This window comes from Natrix helvetica, assembly GCF_964273705.1.
Source record: "Natrix helvetica genome assembly, chromosome: 1".
NCBI lineage: Eukaryota > Metazoa > Chordata > Lepidosauria > Squamata > Natricidae > Natrix > Natrix helvetica.
Genome location: NC_138548.1, coordinates 312,913,691 through 312,935,977, shown reverse-complemented (window position 1 = coordinate 312,935,977; position 22,287 = coordinate 312,913,691). Strand labels below are relative to the sequence as shown.

Genomic DNA, 22,287 nt, shown 5'->3' with positions numbered 1-22,287 from the left:
GGGGTTGTATATCATATGTGATATGGGTCCTATTGGTTCCCAACGCCTGTCAAAGGTCAGGTGGCAGCTGTGCCCAAGAAAGTCTTTACATAGCTTCTTGTGCACAGTTTTGCCCCTTCCTCTATGGGGAAATCTTCAGACAGTCACTCATGCCCTAATCACCCCATGGCTCAAATATTGGAGCATCCTGTTCATGGAGCTCCCCTTGAAAAGCACTTTTAAGCTTCAGCTGGTCCAAAAATCATTGGTGCCGGCAGTTTGTAGCATGCCACGATATGCCCACATGACACCATTGTTTCACAAGCGACATTGATTGCCATTGTGCTTCCAGGTGCAAATCAGTGTGTTGATTAGAAGCCCGCATGGCATAAGGCCAGGTTATTTGAGGAACCACCTATCTTCCATGGTTTCTGTCCAACTACTGAAAGCTGGCAGAATTGACGCAGTCCAGATTTTTATGATTATCATTAAACAATGCCATCTGTCAGGATCAGGAACTATGTCTTCTCTGTCACAGTGTCTACCCTCTCAAAATGAAGTTCCCTTCAGAAATGTGTGTGGCTTCCACTCTGATTATTTCCAGAAGGCCTTGTAAATCTGGCTGTTCTACCAGGCCTTGTGATAGAACAGATGCGGTCCTCTTGCTAGATGGGTTTCTGCCTATATTATCACTGGATGCTGATCTTGTTCACTTGTATTGTTCTATTTTATTGTTATTTGTTTTGTATTGTGAACCACACACAGTTGTCTTGGAATCTGGCGGCACCTAAATCAAATCAATAAATAAAGGCTTTGTAACGTATTAGATAAAAAAACCAGCCAGAATTGCTAAATTAGACATTATCTTTCTGCTGGCAGTCACACAAAAATCCTACTACTCTTCATGATATAGTATAGTCCCAATCAGAATTATTATTTTTTTGCCAGAGTATCCTAATAAATTATTCATAGGCAGGACTAAAATTCTATCACTTGTTTTTCTATAGTAATACAGTGGAGTTTGAGCCATTATTTCATTGCTTCTAAGCCATATATTTCATATTTTCCTATATCTGCCAACTAAATTTTAGGAAATAAAATATGAAAATGCACTAACTTGTAAATTTTACTAATCAAGATTATCTCACAAAATTGTTAAGGATTTTATTTTGTTTCTGTCCCCTAACCCAAAGGTTTCCCAGACTGTAGGGGAAAACCATATCAATGTAACATTTTATTTATAGGCATACACCAACTATACTAGAGATTATAGTCCTGTGAGAAATTAAGTACACTCCATGTACAGTTTTCTTTCCATTTTTAATAAATGTAGATGTAAGAATATTTATCTTCATTCATGCAGTATATAAAGATAAAAGTAATGTAGTTGTATAAAAAGAATTATGAAGAATTGACTTTTGGAATCATTTATTCAACAAATTTTTTTACAGACAATTCACTTCCTCCTGTACAAGAAGAATACCCTTGACTAATGGACACTTGGCAAAAACAACCTCAAATGGGTGTTTCTTTTAACTGTTTATCAGTCTCTAATACTGATGGGGAGGAATTTTCTCACTTTTCCATGCAGAAAGTTTTCAGCTGTGCAAGATGAGTGGTTTCTGGCATGCATAGCCAATTTCAGATCATTCTACAACATCTTGATGGGATTTAAAACCAGATTTTGACTTGGCCATTACAGAACTTTCCATTTCTTTATTCCTTTGAAGGGGGGGAGGGGTTTACTGGAATGTTTAGGGTTGTCATGTAGCAAAGTTCTCATTTGTCCGAGCTCTAGTCTTCTGACAGATGGTTCCAGATTATTTTCGAGCATCCTCTGATACAATGAAGAATTCATAGTGGATTCTGTGATGATGAGCTGCCCAGGACCAGATGCGGCAAAGTAGCCCCAGATCATAGTATTTCTGCCACCACGTTTTACAGTTGGTATCAGATTCTTCTAGTGAAATTCTGTCTTTGGTTTTCATCAAACATCCTCTGATGTATACTTTGGCCAATTATCTCTATCCTTGTCTCCTCTCCAAAATACCTTGTTCAAGAAGTCCTGGTCTTGGCAAAGACCGGGAGTAAACTTTAGTCTTGCCCTGGTGTTCTTTTTGGACATTTTGAAAGTTTTCCCATGGCACACTTTCCATATAGATCTAAGTTGCGCAGCTCTATTTTTAAAAGTAAACTCCTGCACTTTGACCTCAGTAGTGGCAAGAGCTATCGATAGGTTGTGAATATAGCATCTATGGTCCTTAGAGACTTTTTTTCAGCCTCTTGTGTTCTTGTCAGGCTCTGCTTCGTTACTTGCTTTCGGCTGCCATAGAAACAGGGAGGGGGGGCATGGTATTTGGGGTGGGAATAATTGGTACAGGAGTGATAATTAAAAAGGGAGTTTTGTTCTCACCATCTTCTGCGCATGCTGATGGCCGATGTTTGGAGTTGGTCAAGGCCAACCGTCCTGCATACCAACCTGATGATGCTTCTTGGAGATACACCCACATGACCCCTAAGGGATTTGCAGATTGGGCAATGGGATGGGGGGGTTGTTGGGGGGAGGGGGTTGGGCAAATGTTTGATATGTATGATTTCACACGTTTCTGCCTCAGATCTTGCTTTACTTCGCTGTTATCTTTTCATAACCAGTAAAAGTACTCTTAATTCTACAAATGGAGTTTCTTGGTTGCTGAAGGAGCATTTGACATTTCTTGGTTGCTGAAGGAGGTTAGTTCTTCTTTCTTTCTTGGTTGCTGAAGGAGACATGCTTGACATTTCTGCTCTCATGCCAAACTTACTAGGATGGCCTGACTGGGATAACTTGGATTTTGTTTGAAATCTCCACTTGTAGATGATCTTCTGGACAGTAGAATCATCAATGTCCAATTGCTTGGAATTCCTTTTAAATCCAATCCCAGGCCTATAGACATCCATAATCTTCTTTCTGAAGGCTTCAGTGTTCTTTTGATCTAGACATGGTGATACTACACACTTCAACAGCAAAGAGCAAACAAACTAAATGTCTGAGATTTCAACAAGACAGATTCATCCTAGTTCTGATCATTTGCACCTGAGCCTGGTTCTAGATATTTGAGGTAATGATAAATATAGGGGGTACCCTTATTTTTTCCATAGACATTTGCATTTAGTTTTATTTAAATTACAGGATGGGCTACAAAATGTAAACGGTGCAAGATATTTGTTGTATTTCCTTTAGTGGTATTGTTGAAATGAAGATCAAATATCTGTATTTTGAAATGTATTTAAAAAGTTGAAACATCAAATGGGGTGTCCCAAAGGTGCTTTTTCAGGAGGCCACTGGACTTTCTTGTTTTTTCTTTGAAGACATTTCGCTTCTCGTTCAAGAAGCTTCTTCAGCTCTGACAGGATAGGGGTGAATGGAAGAATTTATATTCCTTGCAGACAGCTGGTCATTTGCATTCTTTTAGAGGGTATTTGAAGCACTTGGCAGTTTATCTGTGTCCTCAGGGTCACCTGAGTAAGTGTTCCTGGTTCTTGTCTTCAAAAGAAAAAACAAGAAACTTCAGTTGCCTTCTGAAAAAGCACATTTGGGACAACCACGACCTGGATGACTGAGAATGTCTACAGACATCAAATGGGGTGTACTTAGTTTTTCACATAACCGTAGATAAATCTGTCCTCCAGATGGAGGAATAATGTAGGCATGCAGTTTCTTTAAGAACATAGACTGAATTACTTCCATCATGATAAAACACTGGTGAGAGCTGAGACGTATCATATATAAAACTTTATGGCACTTTGGGTTCCAAAAGCATTAAAGGAAAGAAACATAAATGAGCTCATTTCATATAAGGGAGAAAAAGCCATATTTCTTAGGGTAACCAAAGTTACATAATCCTTATGGGTAGTTTACCTACTACTCATAACTGTATTTTTTTACCTGAATTGGCAGCCTCATTTCGTTTCACTTTTTTTGTAGTATCTTGCAAAAGGCTTGCTATTGCCAATACTGCCAGCTCAGATTTTAGTAGCTATCGTGTTTGGTAGACATGTTATTGCTTTCCGTGTCACTGAAAAAATACTCATGGGTTCAGTCCAGCCTTAACCAAGAGCAAGTTTCAGTTCATTCTGCTCTAAAGACTTATTCTAGCCTTAGGAACATAAACTTTGATATTTGGGGTTTGCCAATTCTGGATGCCAGACTTCAGTATTCTCTGTTTCCCTTTCCAATATACTGGCAGGTTAGATACAGAAAAACTGTTTCTCATTTTGTAATAATTGCAATATATAGTTGTGTGAGAGCTCTAGTGCTTCATACCGTCCCGCACAGAGGTGGTATTCAGCAGGTTCTGACCAGTTCTGGAGAACCGGTGGTGGAAACTTTGAGCAGTTTGGAGAACCGGTAAACACCACCGCAGACTGGCTCCGCCTCCATTTATTCTCTGCCTCCCGAGTCCCAGCTGATCGGGAGGAAATTGGGATTTTGCACTAACCTTCCCCTTGGAGTGGGGAGGGAATGGAGATTTTACAGTATCCTTCCCCTGCCACGCTCCCACCAAGCCATGCCATGCCACACCCACAGAAGCGGTAATAAAAAAATGTTTGAATCCCACCACTGGTCCCAAATATATATAACTTTCACTCTTATTCCAAAGAGAAGTCACCAAGAAGGTTCCCACTGCCTTTGGGGGAAATGTGTGGCAGAATATTGAAGCCTGAGCACATGCCAAATAAAAGGACTCTATGAAGTTGCACACATCCTTTGACTGCATGTGGATTATATTGATGAGCATTCCAAACTTGGGCGTTATGTGTTTCTAATTCTATGTTAAATCCTTTTCAGATTTTTCTGCAGTCCCCCTGCATTTTTGGCTCTGTTAACAAAAGTAAACTAATAAAACAAGGAACTCATAAAGAGCTTTGGTCTGCAAATCTAAACATTGGAGCAAAATATTCTGATTTGCTATAAACAGAAAATTTACCATATATCATTTTATACTGTTTCCTGTTAGACATTTTTGTATTGTGTATGCCAGGTGATCTCTGCTGGCCCTTCTTATGTATTGTTCTACCATATTTCCCCCCAAAGAAGACCCAGTCTTATATTTGGGGGGGGGGCAGGGGCTCCAAAATAAGCCTTTTTTTTCATATATGGGAGGCCCACTTCTTCTGCTTGCTCACGGCCACAATGGAGCAGGATGTCTTGTGGTGTGCAAGGTCCAGGGGGTGGAACTGCCCCATGTGCCCCACACTGGCTTACCTCAGGGCCCCCACAGCCAGGCCACCCATATCCTGACACCTCCTCTCTCACAGCAGTGGCTCCAGCAGGTCTGCCAGCCCTGGGAACCCCACTTCTTCTGCTTGCTTGCGGCTGCAAGGAAGCAGGAGGCCGAGAGACGTGCTGGTGCCATGGCCATGAAACGAGGCGGGGGGATGAAGCTGCCCATATGTCCCACACAGGCTTAGCTCATGCCCTCTGGAGCCAGGCCATCCATGCCCCGACACCTGCCTTGCCTTGTGGCCATGGCACCAGCATGTCACTCAGCTCCTACTCCATTGCAGCTGTGAACAAGCAGAAGAAGTGGGCTGGCAGCCATGTGGGCTCCTGCTTGGCGTGACTGCTAATGCTGCTGCCATGAGGCAGTTGTTGGGGCATGGATGGCCTGGCTGCGGGGACCCTGACGTAAGCCGGTGTGGGACGGGTGGGGCAGCTCCAACCCCCCAACCTACCACACCTTGTGTTGGCGGCACCACAAATAGCCAGACATACTGGCTGGCCGGCTGCATAGGCTGTTAGGTAGGGCTTATATTAGGTGTGTAAAAATCATGTTAGGGCTTATTTTCAGGATAGGACTTTTTTTCGGGGAAACACAGAGAAACACTTTCTTTTTCATTTATTTCTCCTGTCATTTGATTAGAAGGGATAGAATAGATATTAGGTAAAGCATGTAATAAAGCAAGTAGCTTTGAATTATCACATGAGTATAAAGGTTGATTGCTGATTGCATTAACAGCATTTAATGTAGAATGGAAATAAAGCATACATGAAAGGAAAAGGAATGCCCAGCAAATAGTTCAACACAAATCAAAGTTTCAACAGAGATGTAGCTCCTTAGTATATTTGTAGATGTATGTATGAATAATGCTGGTTTACAGCTCATTTGACTTACTGAGAGAGTCAACATAGAGTCTCATAGTCTTACATAGACTGTAGGTCTATGATGCAACAAAGAGTATAGGTTTAAAAATCTTAAAGGCAGCAGTTTTAGGATTACAGCCAAACAGCTCTCTAAGCCTAAAGAGCTATGGGCATTGTTTGATTTACTGAAGTATTCTAAGAAATGGAGTGGTTGGAGAGACTTGGAATGTTACTGGGATTAAGGTAAAAAGCAAGTCTGCTCAGAGTGCCATGGTGATAAAAGTGGTAAAAAGGCAATATTTCTCCTATCATGTGTTGTGTTATGTATTTGAATATATAATTGTATATTATGCATAAACATAATTGTGCATTTATGTCATGTAATGTTATTAAATATACGGTCAGATATTAAAGTTGTTTTATTTCTGTTTTGTGTATAGGTAGGTTTTGGAGAGTTGCCTTTTGATAACACCGACAGCTTCAGTAGTTATCCTGATCTGTGTTTCCGAGTGTCAAATTACAGTTTCCTGTGTCACAAGGTATAGGGTGCATTGATTTGATTTGGCTCGATTCTTGTTGTATTCCTAAATATTAAAAGATCTTGTATAGAACCAATGATACTCACTCATTTATTTATGGGACATCTTGTAGGAAATTTTTAGAATAGGAATGTGCTATCAGAAAGAGTAAATGATTACTTATTAACCCTGTATGTCTCTCAACTTTCAACGAGTCTAGGTGGCTCACAACAACCAAGTTACAATAAAGTAAACAAAACAAAAAATAAAGATAAAAGATGGCAAGCATGATGAATTTTGATCTTTAGAAAGTTTGGGATGGGTGACTTGTCACAGACCCCTTTCTGGATCCTGCTCCTTGCCTATTTTAACCAAGAAGATTCCATTATTTGTGTGTGTGTTTATACACATATACACCCATACACATACAAATGCATACACCTACATATTCTTTCTCTTTTTGAAGGCATTTTTCTGTGGTCGAAGTGACTATTTCAAAGCCCTTCTGGAGGACCACTTCTCGGAGAGTGAGGAGCTACAAACCCAACCCAGTATCCCTGTGGTGACTCTTCACAACATTTCAGAGGAGATCTTCATCAGAGTTCTCTATTACATCTACAGTGATGACACAGAGGTGAGGCTGGGTTTCTTCTCTCTCAGCATGAGGCCCTTTAGACTATTCCTTCTAGCAAGGATGACAGTGTTATAGAGCAAAATAAATGTATCAGAACCGGCATTGTCTGATGATTGCTGTACTTTTATGAAGATCAATAAAAGTATCCATTAAATTAAGGTAACATAATCTCTTCCATCCTTTTGATTCTCTTAAAATATTTCTCTCTCTTTCTGCAATTTTTGTGATTCTTGGCTGATTAACCATTTTTTGGCTTGCATTTTACTTGAGACTTTATTAATAAAAGACATGTTTGAATATACTTTTTTTTCCTAGTTAAAAGGAAGTGGCTTATTAAATTTGTTCTGTTTTCTGGATTCCTGTCCTATATATAAAATAATTTTACAAATCCCTCCCCACCCTTATGGGTGGCATGTGTCTTCTTCCGTTGAAGGTCCTCTAGCAGAGGCCTAGGAGTTTGAGGGTTCTGTGCAGTGTCTTAACTGTTCCTAGCAATGCAGTTTATGGGACAAGGGAGCGCTGCTGATGTCAACCCTGGGATCTGTTGGGAGCCATACTCTTCCCAGCTTAGGAGTCACGGTCCCAAATGCTCGTAACACCCCTGGGACCTTTTGGGCCTTTACTTTCACATATATCTTTTGTTTCCCTATACATGGAGAATACGTGTGTGCGTGTGTGCGTGTGTGTGTGTGTACATATGTATACACAACATGCATACACACGTTCATTCTTTCACTTTTGAAAGTGAATTTTTCAATTTCAAGGAATATTTTTGTAAGTTATACTGTTGGCTTAACGGGAAAGATGGGCGAAAAAAAGTCCCAGAACCAAAAACTTGTGATTGCCAAGAATAGTATAGGGATGTATCCATAAAGCAAGCAGGAGTTGAGCTCAGTGGAAAAGTGACATTGCAGAAGCCTGATAGTGCACAGGGTGGTCAGTTTGCCAGTAGAGGGCAGTATACAGTTACCAAACTGGCCAGAGCTAAAAATAGTTTGAGCTGTTTTTATGCTGCATTTTCTTGTCGCATATAGTGCAAAGTCTTGGTTGCAGCTTTAGAATTTAGAAAATTCTTAATGGAACTGAACTCTATAGCACGGATGCTCTATTTTCTCTGCCTCATTCTGACAGTTGAGTTCTGAGAAATTTGATAACCAGGTATTTTTCACAGGTAACGATGAATTTGTTTAATGAGAATTCTTCAAAAAGGTAGAGGATATGAAACAATAGTGGTGTCTGTGATGTCAACATGATTATAGACACTAGCCCACTAAATATCTGTTTTTTCCCAAGACAGTGAATTTTCAGTGTAAAATGGAAGAGTGATAACTGTCACATGCAGTCATTCGTTATAATGCAGTCAAATAAGCAATGGTCTTTGGACAAATTAAACTTAAAATAAAGTCACAAATATATGCCTTATTTTTCTAAGTATAAAGAGAAATTAACATTTAACATCTGAGCCATGAAGTTCCATCAGGTATGATAAGGTAAAATGTGAGGTAGAGACCTCATCCCCGTACATTGAATGTATATCTCACAATGAACTAGCCTAATTTCACTGCAGAGGAACTTTGCCTGTGTACTGTATACGTGTCTATATGTGCACAGTACTTCATGTACTGAAAAAAGAAGAACAAAGGCAGAGAATAGCTGCAGCCTTTCTTCTGAAGACGGATTTATTAGATTGCTCTCCGCAATAACTGCTTTTTGCCTGGGTTTTTTTTTTTTTTTTGCCCTAGAGAGTAACCATATTTGCTCTTCAACAGACGTAAGTGAAAGATATAATAGTGAACTTCTTTCTAGCATAAAAACTCAGTTATTGTGTCATCCTCTCCCTAAATTTATCGCACCAAGAAGATATGTTCACTGCTCCACAGTCTTGAGACAATTGTTCTGTAGAGGATAGATGTAGAGCAGGAGCTCCTGTTGCTCTGTGGAACATTGTTCGAGATTGCTCCCCTTCCTTTTCTCTTTGGTGCCCTGCAGGACAAGAGTGAAGCTGCCAAACCAAGCCATCTGTCCTTGTTTCCCTTTAGCCAGCTAAAAGGCACTTTCCCAGTTTCACTGTCAAGGTCATTTTGAATCAGGATTTCATTCCTTAAGATGTTGCTACCCCCCTAGCTTAGTGTCCTTTGCAAATACAATACAGGCAGTCCTCATTTAAGGGCTATTTGTTTACTGACCATTTGAAATGACAGCGGTGCTGAAAAAATGCTATTTAGACCAGTCCTTGAAGTTATGGCCATTGCAGCCACCACATGGTCACTTGGATCAGAATTTGAGCACTTGGCAGCCTGCCTGCATTTATGAACGCAGAGGCACTTCCCCTCCCACCCATCATCCTATATTATGAGATAAATGAAAAGACTGAAAATATGAATGCTGTGTGTAATCATTATCAATATTGTAGATTTATTAATCTTAAATTACACCTGTACAGATCAGGGAATTGAGGAATACGATGCCAGAAGACACTTGTTATTTGATGGATTTATACTTCTTCTTTCCTCAAGGAATTTTAGGCACCACACATAGCACTACACCTTTAATTCCACGCGCCCCCAACAGCCCTGGGATATAGGTTGAGGAGAGAACGTATGAGTTGTCCCAAGTGCATGTCCATGGCTGAGATTGAACTACAATCGGTGCCTCCTTAGTCCTAATCCAGATTGGGCTTTCAGTCTGTTTTGTAGTTGGGCCATGCATTGGTTTTGGAGTCATACTGAATCTAGTTACATTGATACCTTTTTGTCCCAGCAGTTGTCTCCTGAAAACGCCTATGAGGTGCTTTGTGTGGCCGATATGTATCTGTTACCTGGGCTCAAGCGCCTGTGTGGGAGAATTTTGGCACAGGTTCTTGATGAAGACAGTGTTGTCAGCATCTGGAAGATTGCAAAGCTATTCCAGCTGACCCGATTGGAAGATCAATGCACAGAGTATATGGCAAGGATAATTGAGAAGGTAATAAAGAGGAGGTGAAGGACAGCAACTACAGATAACATTTGGCAGGCTACAAATGAATATTTGATACGAAAGGTCTTTAAAACTTAAGTTCCAATAAGCGATTATTTTAGTTGTAAAATTTGATATTTTTTATAACCATAAACAAAGTTGGTTTCTATAGAAATGGATGTGTATAGCAAGGGATGTCATATAGTGAAATAATATCTATTTCCCATGTTGTAGTGAGAAAAATGATAACTCTGCCATAGAAGCTGTTTCTTCATCTAAAAAACTTTTATCAATACAAATACTATGTACAATTACAATTTATATTTAGCCAAAAGCAAGACAATCCTTCAAAAGCAATCCCATCAAATGTGGAATAAATAGGAATATGAAAACTAACAAAAATCTTAACATTGCCAGCTACAGTGAAACCAATGATAGATATTCCCTCCTCAACTAATGATCTGATGAAGTGAGCTACAGCTCATGAAACCTTATGTCTTTTAATTAAAAATATTTGTTGAAAAAGAAAAGATGCTATCAATTCCTGATTTCCTCCCACTTTAAGATATGTGTGATGATACAGTTTTATATGTTTCTGTACTGCCAAAAAGTCATGGTTTAGGGAGAAAATAATTAATAACTAATAATGATGAGACAGAATTGGTCTAAAAGAACACATTATGTCAGTTCTAAGATAATATTCTGTGTTCTTAATCAATGTGTGATGCATTTTAATTTTGTCAAGCCAAACCTTTATAAAATGAAGGAATTTCTTTGAAGTGATTTAAATTTTTGTCATGAACAAAATGAATTCATAAGAACAGTTAATTTAATCCCTAAGCTTCTTGGAACCTCGGTAACTGTGTTAACATCCATATAAGTGAGAATTGATATAATTAAGAATGTGTATGAGAATGTTCTTATTTGGCTATAAAGTATTTTATTATGCATTTGGAAAGTTATTAACTTTTTTTTTTTAGTTTAAAACCTTTACTTCAAAATCGTTAGTATTGGAATGAATATCATCCTGATTTATAAGGCTGCTGTATTAAAATATTTAAAAATATACAATATAAATATGAAGTATTTTATATTATTGGTGATGTGGTAGGCAAATTTAAGTGATTTGTCTGAACCAGTTCTTTGCCTGATATGCTTAGCACGTGGTTGGTATTTTTAGATAGAGATGTAACATGTGAATGAGATATTCTTCCTAAGAATTTACGAGATGGGTTGTGTGCGTAGTATTGAATTATGTATAAATTCAGTTGTGTATTTTTTCCCCACATGGAGAATTGTTCAAGTTTGCATATAAAAATAATAACACTGGTTTCATATCTGCTCTTTTTTTCATATACTAAATCTTGGCTGCATGGACCTGCATGACTACAAGAGAAAATTTGTAAAAGAGTGTGAATTATCATATACATACTTAGGTCACATGCAGCGATGTCCTGTTGCTTTAATCTTGAGTATATGTTGTACCGTTTGAGAGTGCATATAGAGAAAGCTACATTTTATCATTCCAATTAAATTGATGAGGAAATCATTTTTGAGTTATGCTTTAAGTAGCCTGTAGTACATTGTATATACACTGTGTGTGTGAATGTGTATGTGATAGATAGATAGATAGATAGATAGATAGATAGATAGATGATAGATAGATAGATAGATAGATAGATAGATAGATGATAGATAGATAGATGATAGATAGATGATAGATAGATGATAGATAGATAGATGATAGATAGATAGATAGATAGATGATAGATAGATAGATAGATAGATAGATAGATAGATAGATAGATAGATAGATAGATGATAGATGATATCGATATCCACACCAGTGTTTGTCCCCAGTAGAAGGAAATGGTGGTGTTTCTTCCCATGCAATTTCACACATGGTTATGGAATATGGAAAATCTGTTTGGCCCGCATCAATTTTTCCTAAGTGAAATTCACTGTTCCCTAGTCAATTCACTGATGTTATAAATGGTTCTAATTAGCACTCCCACATAAGTTGCAACATTCTTTACTTAACAGGCTTTGAGAGAGGTGTGAAATTCTTTCTTGTCTGTGAAAATGCACTCCCCCCCCCCCCCCAAATTAACAGTTTTACTAATACAAAATTCCTCACCTATGTTTTTAATAGAAACAAGCATGGCCCAATTTTGCTTGTCATAGACCCAACAATTGATTTTTTTGTAATTGTCCTTCTCATCTCCAAACCAGTACGGGATATTGAACTAATCTCCCCAGAGTTCAGAATTCAAAGAAGTCCTTTTCGTTGTTATAGTTTATTGGAAGAAGCTATCCAAAACAGCAGCATGAAGTGGAGACAATGCTTGTTTTGATGTGAGTGAGGCTGCAGACATTCCCCTGTGAGTTGTGTGTTTAAAAGCAATCTGGCTAAAAGGCCAATGGTCAAGGTTTGATCCCAAGATCCTTAGCTATTATTTTTAAAAGATTGTGCCATGGCTATGTTTTCTTTATTATAGCATTAGAACGCTGCATTTTTAAGATATATATTTTGATCTTATTCTCAAAGCAGAATCAGGTCGGTGAAAACAGTGGTTTTTAGGGTTAGCCGACTTGGAGTCTTCAGAATTCTGTGCTTGAAAATTTACGTTTGTTGCCATTGACAGCAGTTTGATAAAGATTCTCCTGGATTTATCCATTTTCTGTCTTTTGTTTCTTCAGTTAGTGGAGTTTGAGGAATTTGCCGCAGCAGTGAAGGAGAATGCAGATGCTGTGGAAGAGCGGCAGGAGACGGACTCTATTCCTCTTGTGGACGACATCCGTTTTCACATAACCAGCAATGTTCAAACGTACAGTGCCATTGAAGAGGCGAACCAGAAATTAGATGCCCTGGATAATCTTTTGGCTAGCATAGGACTTGAATGTTAACCTGGGAAATTTTCTTGTGTTATTATATGAAGTATCAGTTCAGAGTTCATTTCTGCAAAGTTCACATCTTTTTCTCTCTATTTGATTTTCCCATTTCTTTATGTTTTATTTAAGTTTCCCTTATTCTTTTATGTTACTGATTATTGCATCTGGATTAGTATTTCTTCTTCTTCCAGGAAACGGGTCCCCAGAAGAATCTGTATTTTGAAAACGTGGTTAGGTGTATGTTACATTGTTGAGGAAAGATTTGCATATCTTATATAAGAAATGTACTGTTTGCGGTCCCAAAAATCCTAATGAAAAGGTCCATTCTTCAGAATATTGCCATTCCTGCTGGGTAAAGAAGGAAATGAAAGCTTTTACTGAATTATAAGAATATGAAGTTGGTGGACTAGAAGCTAAGATTGCCTGCTGTTTGTTAGTCTTACATCCTAATCTTCCAAATGTGCACAGCCGGATCTGAGTAGACCCTCAGTTTTTTAACCTAGCTGCCTTATTCATCAGGTGATGAAATTCATTTACTTAAAAAAATCCGTTCTGATCCTTGAAATAAAATATTTTGTCATCATTAGGTGCAAATGCACGGCCTCGCCCCTCCTTTCCCTGCTATATTGTAGGGGACATTGAGACATGGAGGTTTAGTATATCTGTAGATAGTAACTTTCCTTTGATTTTAGTATGCTTGGGGATTCACTTAAGTGATTCACAAATGTTAGCATGGAGTATGTATGTACAAGTGACTGTGTTGTACTTGCATGATACCACAATGGACCGATGGAGCATTGTTTCCCTTTGCAGTGGAAGCATAAATTTGTTTTGTACAGATCCCAATATTGTGAGGCAATAGAAGGTATCATCTTGCTAACTAGTTCTACCCTTTGATATATTAAATGGCAGAGGGGAATATATTCACATGGCATAGTCTATACCAGGGGTGTCAAGCTCGCGTGGTCATGTGATGTATCACAACTTTTTTCCCCTTTGCTAAACCAGGGATGGGTGTGGCCAGCACATGACGCATCTGGTCTGTGGGCCACGAGTTTGACACCCCTGGTCTACACAGTGCAATATTTTAGGGTATACATCATTTGAATTGAGTCAGTTCATATTAAGGTCACCTATGTGAAGGTCTGTATAAAAATTTAACGTTCTATTGTTGGATGCAGTGAGGTGTGGGTTGTCCATATGTACACAGTTCTAATATCTACAATCACCTGTTGATAACAGATGTTCTGGCTGGCTTTAGATAATTGATTGGCAGGTTTCCTAAATGAGACTACCGCTGTTTCCCCATTCTGTATATATTAAATCTAGGGTATATATAGATAACTCATGAGATTAGTTTAACTACTAAATTCAGAACAACATAGCAGAGACATAGAGCTGAACTACTATTTGTCAGGTTTTCTACCTGACCTTTCTTAATCTGCATCATCATCATGCCGTATTTACATGTTGCACAGAAAAAAGATAATTAAGATTCTGGTTATTAAGATCTTAATCTGTAAGTAAATAGTGTCTCACCACTGTCCAGTTCATTATGTTCGTTGTTACTGCCCCCCCTCCTCCCCATTATGAATGATAGATGGAAAATGCATTCGGGCCATTCAGAGAGAGGGAGGGGAGAGAGGGGAAATGCAGTAAAATGTGTGCTTAATATAGAAACCATACTAGGTAGATCAGCCAGGGTTCTGTGTCACCCAACCACTCTAGAATTATGTGCTCATCGTTAGAGAAATTTGACAAGGGAAAAACTAAATCCCATTTGGCTTATCCTGACTTTATGAGGCAATATTGTCCCTATACCATAGTAATACTGTTAGTAAGTGTTACAGCAATTTCAATGGTAGATTAACTTTAGTGAGACATCGATGCAACGAAAATGATGTTTAGCACAATTTTCCATGCACTGATAACTCTTTATACATAAGGTCAAGAAGTTGTGTGTTCTTAATAGTCTGTCAAGGAAAGCACACCTCTTAAAGGAATGGGGCTTATTTAAAAGCATGTGGAACTAGTCTTGTTATTCACAAGCCATAAATAAAAGCCTGGCCAAGATCTTTCTTTTCCTGCATTTTACTAGGACAATGAAGGGAACTAAAATGCTGCATTTCTTGACATTTCTTTTTGGCAAACATCTTTGGCAAATATTATAGAATCTTTCTTGTACCAATTTATAAGCCCCCCTCCAGTGAATAAATGGACATCATACTGGAATAAATCATAACAACCTTTTCTATTTCCATTTTTTATTTGAAACAGTAAATTATTGGAACAAAAACAAAGCACAGTAAGCTTTTTTATACATAGCATCCTAATGTTCTCTTCCTTGCAAGTATTTAGTAAAGTTAACATGATATAAGCACAGAAAATTACTACTGGTAATTGCTGTTGGTGTTTGGTTTTTTTTAAAATAAAAAGACTTTTTAAAAATATTGTCAAGTGAAGATCCAGTTAACTTTTAGATAAGCAGTGAAGGTGGCTGAACAAATCTTAGTAGTGAGAATGGTAAGTAAATTCAGAATGAATTACCAGTATTACTGTGTTTTGAAGCAGTTCCTTGATGAGCTGTCCCCTTGTTTTGTCTTGTATTTTGTTGGTTGTCCTTGTATAAATCAGAGTTGTGTATAAAAACAGACTAATACCTATTTAACATATTGAAAAGTCACCACCTTTAAGTCCAAAGAGGAAAACAATGTATCTTTAATTATTTATTGTATAGTCTTCCCAGCTATTAATTGCATTGTTAAAAGTTTAAATGTCAGACTTTTTACTATTATGAACTTACTTTTAACCTGGCCCTCTGTTATTTAAAATAAAGAGAATGTAAAGCTTTACAGAAGGGCAATATAATTATATATTTAAAAGCTTAATATATAAGCATGTGTGCAGCAATAAAGAGTCTATTTCATTAATCTTGCTTTTCCTGTGCCTCATTAATTACTAAAATTGAGTGCTGCAAAGGTTCCATGTTATTTATGCTACCAAGACTCAACCTTCATGCCATCTTCCAATCAACAGTAACATTTACTGATGGCATATTTAATTGCCAGAAGTTGCATAAAATACCCTTTTCAGTTACCATTTAGAGATGATAGTAGCTTGGGAAAATGCTTTATATATGCAGACCTGATATCATTTAATTTGACACTAAATACAGCTATCAGACTGTTGATATAAGAACTTGCATCATTTCTGAATCTAGTCTCGTGGATGCCAATATTTTATAGTACTTAATTCTGTGTGCTTTTAAAAATATATGAAAAAATGAAAGCACAAGCTTTTCATGGCTTTGTCAGGAAAAAGGAACACACAGGGGAACTGAAGTAATGCCAGCATTTTTCTTAGGTAATTGAATATTTTGTCTCCTTCCCAGAATCAAAGGGTATAATTCTAACTTCACCAAAGCAATCCAAGTTTTAGTAGTTCAAGGTTTGTCAGTATCACATTCTGGCTGCTTTATAGTTCACAATACTCCTAGCCGATGACTTTAACCCTTCCATATCATTATCTTACAAGATGTTAACAAAATCTTGCAAGATATATGGGGATCCAGAGTCAATGTGTATAGTGCCCACAACCTTAAATTCAAATTGTAATGCTTATCACCTGAAGTGGTTGTGACCTGGAATTAATGTGAGAACAGTTTATATGATGTTTGGAAGTTGGTTACTTACGAAAGTGGAGAAGAAAGAAGAGATCTTTGTCCATTTTTTTCCTCCACTTCTGAGTAAAGCAACACTCATAAAATTTGCTGGTCCTATTGCCAGTCCCTACCCTGCATATATTTCACCTGTTACAGATTATTACTAGATAAGGTTTGTCTTGATTAGTACATAGCAGTAGCACTTACTTATATTCCCCTTCACAGTGCTTTACAGCTCTCTCTAAGCAGTTTACTGAGTCAGCATATTGCCCCCAATAATCTGGGTCCTCATTTTATTGACCTTAGAAGGATGGAAGGGCTGAATCAGCCTTGAGCTGGTGAAAATAGAACTGCTGGCAGTTGGCAGAGTCAGCCCGCAATACGGCATTCTAACCACTGCGCCACCATAGCTCTACATGTGCCAATCATGACAGCCCAGGTGCTTGGTTTTCTTCTTTGGCTTTGCTGCCTCCCCTTTCAGCATGTCACCAATTAGTAGAAACTCCCAACAATTAGATACTGCAACAGGAATAGAGAGGGACTTGGGGCTGATCAAAGCTCAGTGTTTTTTAACCAATTGTTTTTCCTTTCATGTGCAATGGGGGGGGGGGGCATTGAAATAATGTGAAGTAAACGGGAGGTCACCATGGAAAAGTGAATGAGTGTGAAAAGGGGAAGTTTGGGGAAAATGATAGAATGAGGAAAAGCTCCAAAAGAAAAATGTGAGAAGTGATGTCTCCTTGGTATTTAATATTTTTATCGACTATAGCTTTGATAGACTTATCTTTAAAACGGCATTTTTACAGTTTTGCCAGATCCGTGCTATTTTGTGCATTATTATATAAAAGTGTACATAATCCACATAGAAACGTTTAAAAAGTCAAATTTTGAATGGGGTTTTTGCATTTCTACAGGGCACTATTTTTACTCAAAATCTCTCAAATATTTTAAAGTTTGTGGACATTACAGAATCAACAGGGAGCACTTTAGGACTATTAGTAGTCTGTCCACCCCAAGCTACTGCAGTTCCTGAAATCACACAAATCCTCTTACACCCTATGTAGTGCGAACTAAGGTGTTATTGCCATCTCTAATGTGTGAGTTTCTCTTATTGCATGGTGGGGGCCCCAAATCTCAGCAGTTGCTATAAATAAGTTGTTGCAAAGCCATTATTACTTTATTCTACTTAAAAGCCAATTGGTAGCCATGATGAATTTTTTTAAAGCATGCTACCCACTTTTATGCTGTTGTTGCTATTTGGTTGAAAAAGGAAGACCCTTTAGCCAGGCACAGGGCAAGGACACCAAAAGTTGCTGGATAACAGATGGTTCTGGAGCAGCAAAATCTCAGTTGAATAAAGTCCTATGCACCAGGATGCAAGTCAAAAGGGGCTTCAGAGGGAGGCTGGAATTCGCAATGCACCTGTCAGCACCTCCTTACAAGAGCTATTGCTTTTCCTGAGCTTGCAAGGCTCACGGGAATTGAGCTTTCAGTGAAGTAGATGCTGACAGGGTACGACAAGGAAAGTAAAACCCAATTTCCAACACATTTTATGTAACAGTTTCCTACCCCTATGGATATGTATTGTACATTTGTATAAAATCTGTTGCTAATAAAGTATAACTTATAAATATAATATACCTTATAATATAAGTTACATAGAAGTTTTGCCTATGAAGAGAAACTTCTGTCTCCCCAAAGAATGCAGTCTGTAACTCTTCTAGAGCAGAGGAGAAAGCAAGCCAGAATCTAAATGGAGACATAACATATGTGGAAATAAACAGTGGCCAGGTGCTTCCAGTGCGAGACGATAACTATTAGCACTGACATTTATAGGATTTGCAGAAGTCTAAATCTACTCCTTCCTCAAGTCAGTATTACATTCTCTGTATTTTCACAACTGGGTTCTTAATGTTGAAGAGTGAAGGAAAAATGTCACAGACAGAACAAAGCCAATTTTTCTTCTGTTAAATTCATCTTTCTCCCATTCAAAATGGCTCTTTGCAGTTAAAGGCAATATAGCAAGAAATGGGTCTCTAATTCTCATATGGCCCTTACCCATCCTCCCCTATTTAGTGCAGGGGTGTCAAACCTGCATCATCACATTATCGTCACATGACATATCACGACTCTCCACCCTTTCGCTAAACCAAGAGTGAGCGTGGCCAATGCACAATGCACCCCGTTCGCGCGCTGAGAGTTTGACACTCCTGATCTAGTGGGTATTTGGGAAAGTTCAAACTTGCTAGAGAAGTGGGAAGGAATGGCGGATCCAAACTGATAGCCAAAGGGTGTGTTTGGGATAGGAGCCTTCATTAAGCAACTACGGTAACTAGAGGACTCTTCATGAAATGCATGCATATGGCACATTGTCTGTAGAGGCCATTTGGGAAAGCTGTGCCAATGCTTTTGGAGAATATGTTTGCCTTTGGCAAATCACCCCTTCCAATGTTTTGTATGGCCTTATACACAGCGTGTGAACCAGAACATTGCACACTATGACCGTATTCGCTTGATCTCCTGGGCTACAAAACTTACGAGCGTGCAATTTCTTATTTAGAAATCAGTGATATTTAAGGCTTTTCCCTTACACCCTCCAGATATTTAGCACTTCAAATCTTACAGTATGCATTTTTTTGGCCATGCTGGTTGGGAACGATTTAAGTGTTGACTCTACACAACTGAAGAGCATTAGAGCGGACAAGGCTAATCTCACTTAGGATTTGGGAGTGCTATTAACTCTTTCAAGATACATTGCAAATGTAATTACAGAATCTAATTTTCCAATCTATCATCTCCCGAGAAGCTGGTTTGAAAAGCTGTGTTTCCATAGCTGCAAATGGGAATAGTCTAGGTGAGTTGGGAAATTAGACTCTGTCCTGAGTCACAGACCATACTTTACCATGTTTGTTTAATTAGGGTGCTGAATGTACTACCATTGCCTGAATTCATAGAGTGTGTCAAACCAAAAATCACTGTTTACAAAATACAATGACTTCCAAAACTAAAAACCAATGCAGAACAATCCATACTTCTTAGTTTCTTGTGTGGTGTTGCACCTTTAAACTCATTTGCAATCCCTTCACCACCAATTATAAGTTTACCCTTCCTGACCATCTTCTTGCCTGAGACTTCTCCTCATTGCATCCTCTCCACTTTTCCTCCATGTACAAGGGTTGTAACAAATGATGCTTTTCTAGCCCTTAATGATGTTCCGATTGTTCTACTTGAGACCACTATCTTCCTTTAAACCGTTCCTGGTTTAATGGCATTGTTAACCTTTGTTATAGAGCACATTTATGGTTATGGAAATAATCGGTTGCCAAGGGTTTGCCGCTGACAGGTGCATGGATGGATGATGAAAGTAGTTTGCACCTTAATTATGTAATGCTGGCTCTGCATTTTCATTGTCTCTGGTGCAGCGTGACATTCATGCAAAATGCTCCAGTCATCATAATAACAACAGCATCTGAGTCCAAATCAGTGAAGCCTTGCCCTTCATTACCAAAATTCATTTTATGCATTTTTCTTGGAGGGCTGGCAAGAAGAAGTGCATGCTATCTGAAACACATCATTTAAAGGCAACCTTAATACCACTGACAGAGGCTCCAAAATTGTTCCTGACATCTATTATCAACTCATTAATGGTTACTAATGTTCTAATCTGTGATTGACAGCTAGAGAGATCAGACTGGCTTTCTATAAGCAATATCACCGTTTGTAAGTCTTCCAGACCATGAAAGAGTTGTGGTGCTTGTAGGGTTATTGACAAGAGCACAACTAGTCTGACTCTGCAGTTCCTAAAACGTAATAGGTTCCAGTTGTTTGTGTGTTTGTCTGAGAAGGGAATATTCTTCTTCCATTCTTGGAAGACTTTTTCATACCTATTATCTTAGTTTGAATGTCTTGGGTTTTGATCTGGGTCCCAGACACTTTAAATCCAATTGGTTAACAATGAAACTGGATGGTTAGAAAGTGCAAAGAGGATTTTCTTCTACTGCTGAACTAAATATAGAATTGTTAATGCAGAAAAGTGGCAAGGCTGACACCTATAAGTGTTTTTGAGCCTCAGCAACTGCAAGCTATTTATTAATGCAATGAAACATTGGCAGAAAGGGGTTTTTATTTAGTAAAAAAAAAGGGTTAGAGAAAATTAAGTGATAGAACAGCTATAATGGGATAGAACAATTGAATTATTTTTATCAACTGATAAATAAATATTCTGAGGATTTTAGAATATAGTAGATTGGTCTGGAAAATGGATTTTAAATTCCTGTTTTTGCCATTAGCATTTTGACTTCAGAATAATACTTTTCAGTCTGTAATCTAATTTCCTTTGGTAATCCAGCTAGTTTTACAGCTTGAGTTACAACAGTTTTTAGTGACTGTTCAGAGTTACAACAGCACTAAAAATTTGACATGATTGTTCTTCACAGTTATGACCTTTGCAGCATCCCTATGATCCTGTGATGAAAATTCAGCTGCTTGGCAACTGATTCATATTTATGACCCTTGCGGTGTCCCAGATTCATGTGGTCACCTTTTGCAACCTTCTGACAAGCAAAGGCAATGGGGAAGCCAGATTCACTGAACAACTGGGTTACTAACTTATCAACCGCAATGATTCACTTAACAACTATGGCAAGAAAGTTTGCAAAATGGGGCAAAACTCACTTAACAAATGTTTTGCTTAACAACATAAATTTGGGTTCAATTGTGGTCGTAAATCGAGGCTTGCCTACAATTACAAAAGAAGTATAGTACTCTTGTGTACTCTACAGAGTAGACAAATTTTAACGGCATAGGCCAGCGATGGCGAACCTTTTTTGGCTCGCGTGCCACAAGTGGGGGGAGCGCAGGGGGGTCATGTGCGGGCGTGCCACACCCATAATGCAATGCGCGAACCCCCCCAGTGCGCATGCGTGCACAAAAGGCACGACCCCCCATTTTTACATGCTTTTTTCACCCTCTCCAGGCTCCAGAGGCTTTATAGGAGCCTGGGGAGGGCGAAAACAGCCTCCCCCCCCGGAGGCCCTCCAGAGGCTTCAGGGATTGTCCGGAGGCTTCCCTGAAGCCTTCGGAACGCTTAAAACGACCCTCCGTGCAAACTGGAAGTCACTTCCGGTTTGCTTGGAGGGTCGTTTTGAGCGCTCCGAAGGCGTCAGGGAAGCCTCTGGACAGTCCCTGAAGCCTTCGGAACGCTTAAAACGACCCTCCAAGCAAACCGGAAGTCATTTCTCGGAGGGTCGTTTGCTCGGAGGGTCGTTTTAAGCGCTCCGAAGACTTCAGGGAAGCCTCCGGACGGTCCCTGAAGCCTCCGGAGGGCCTCCGGGGGGGGGGGGGGGAGGCTGTTTTCACCCTCCCCAGGCTCCTATAAAGCCTCTGGAGCCTGGGGAGGGCGAAAAATGGCTTTTAAAAATGGTGAACTCAGCTGGCCAGCGCGTGCATGCGCGCTGGCCAGCTGACAGGGCAGCGCGTCGTGTGCCCTGACAAATGGCTCCGCGTGCCACAGGTTCACCATCAC

At 39.0% G+C, this 22,287-nt stretch overlaps 1 protein-coding gene across 1 annotated transcript in view; it reads left to right on the top strand.

Annotated features, from left to right (window-relative positions):
• The window catches only part of ABTB1 (ankyrin repeat and BTB domain containing 1), a 29,958-nt gene extending 13,926 nt beyond the window's left edge, over positions 1-16,032 (top strand). Inside the window, exons 10-13 of the mRNA XM_081939509.1 lie at positions 6,544-6,642; positions 7,088-7,255; positions 10,019-10,219; positions 12,911-16,032. Coding sequence (XP_081795635.1) covers positions 6,544-6,642; positions 7,088-7,255; positions 10,019-10,219; positions 12,911-13,117 — 675 coding nt within the window. The 3' untranslated portion in view covers positions 13,118-16,032. The remainder of the gene's footprint in view (positions 1-6,543; positions 6,643-7,087; positions 7,256-10,018; positions 10,220-12,910) is intronic.
• Positions 16,033-22,287: the final 6,255 nt, after the last annotated feature.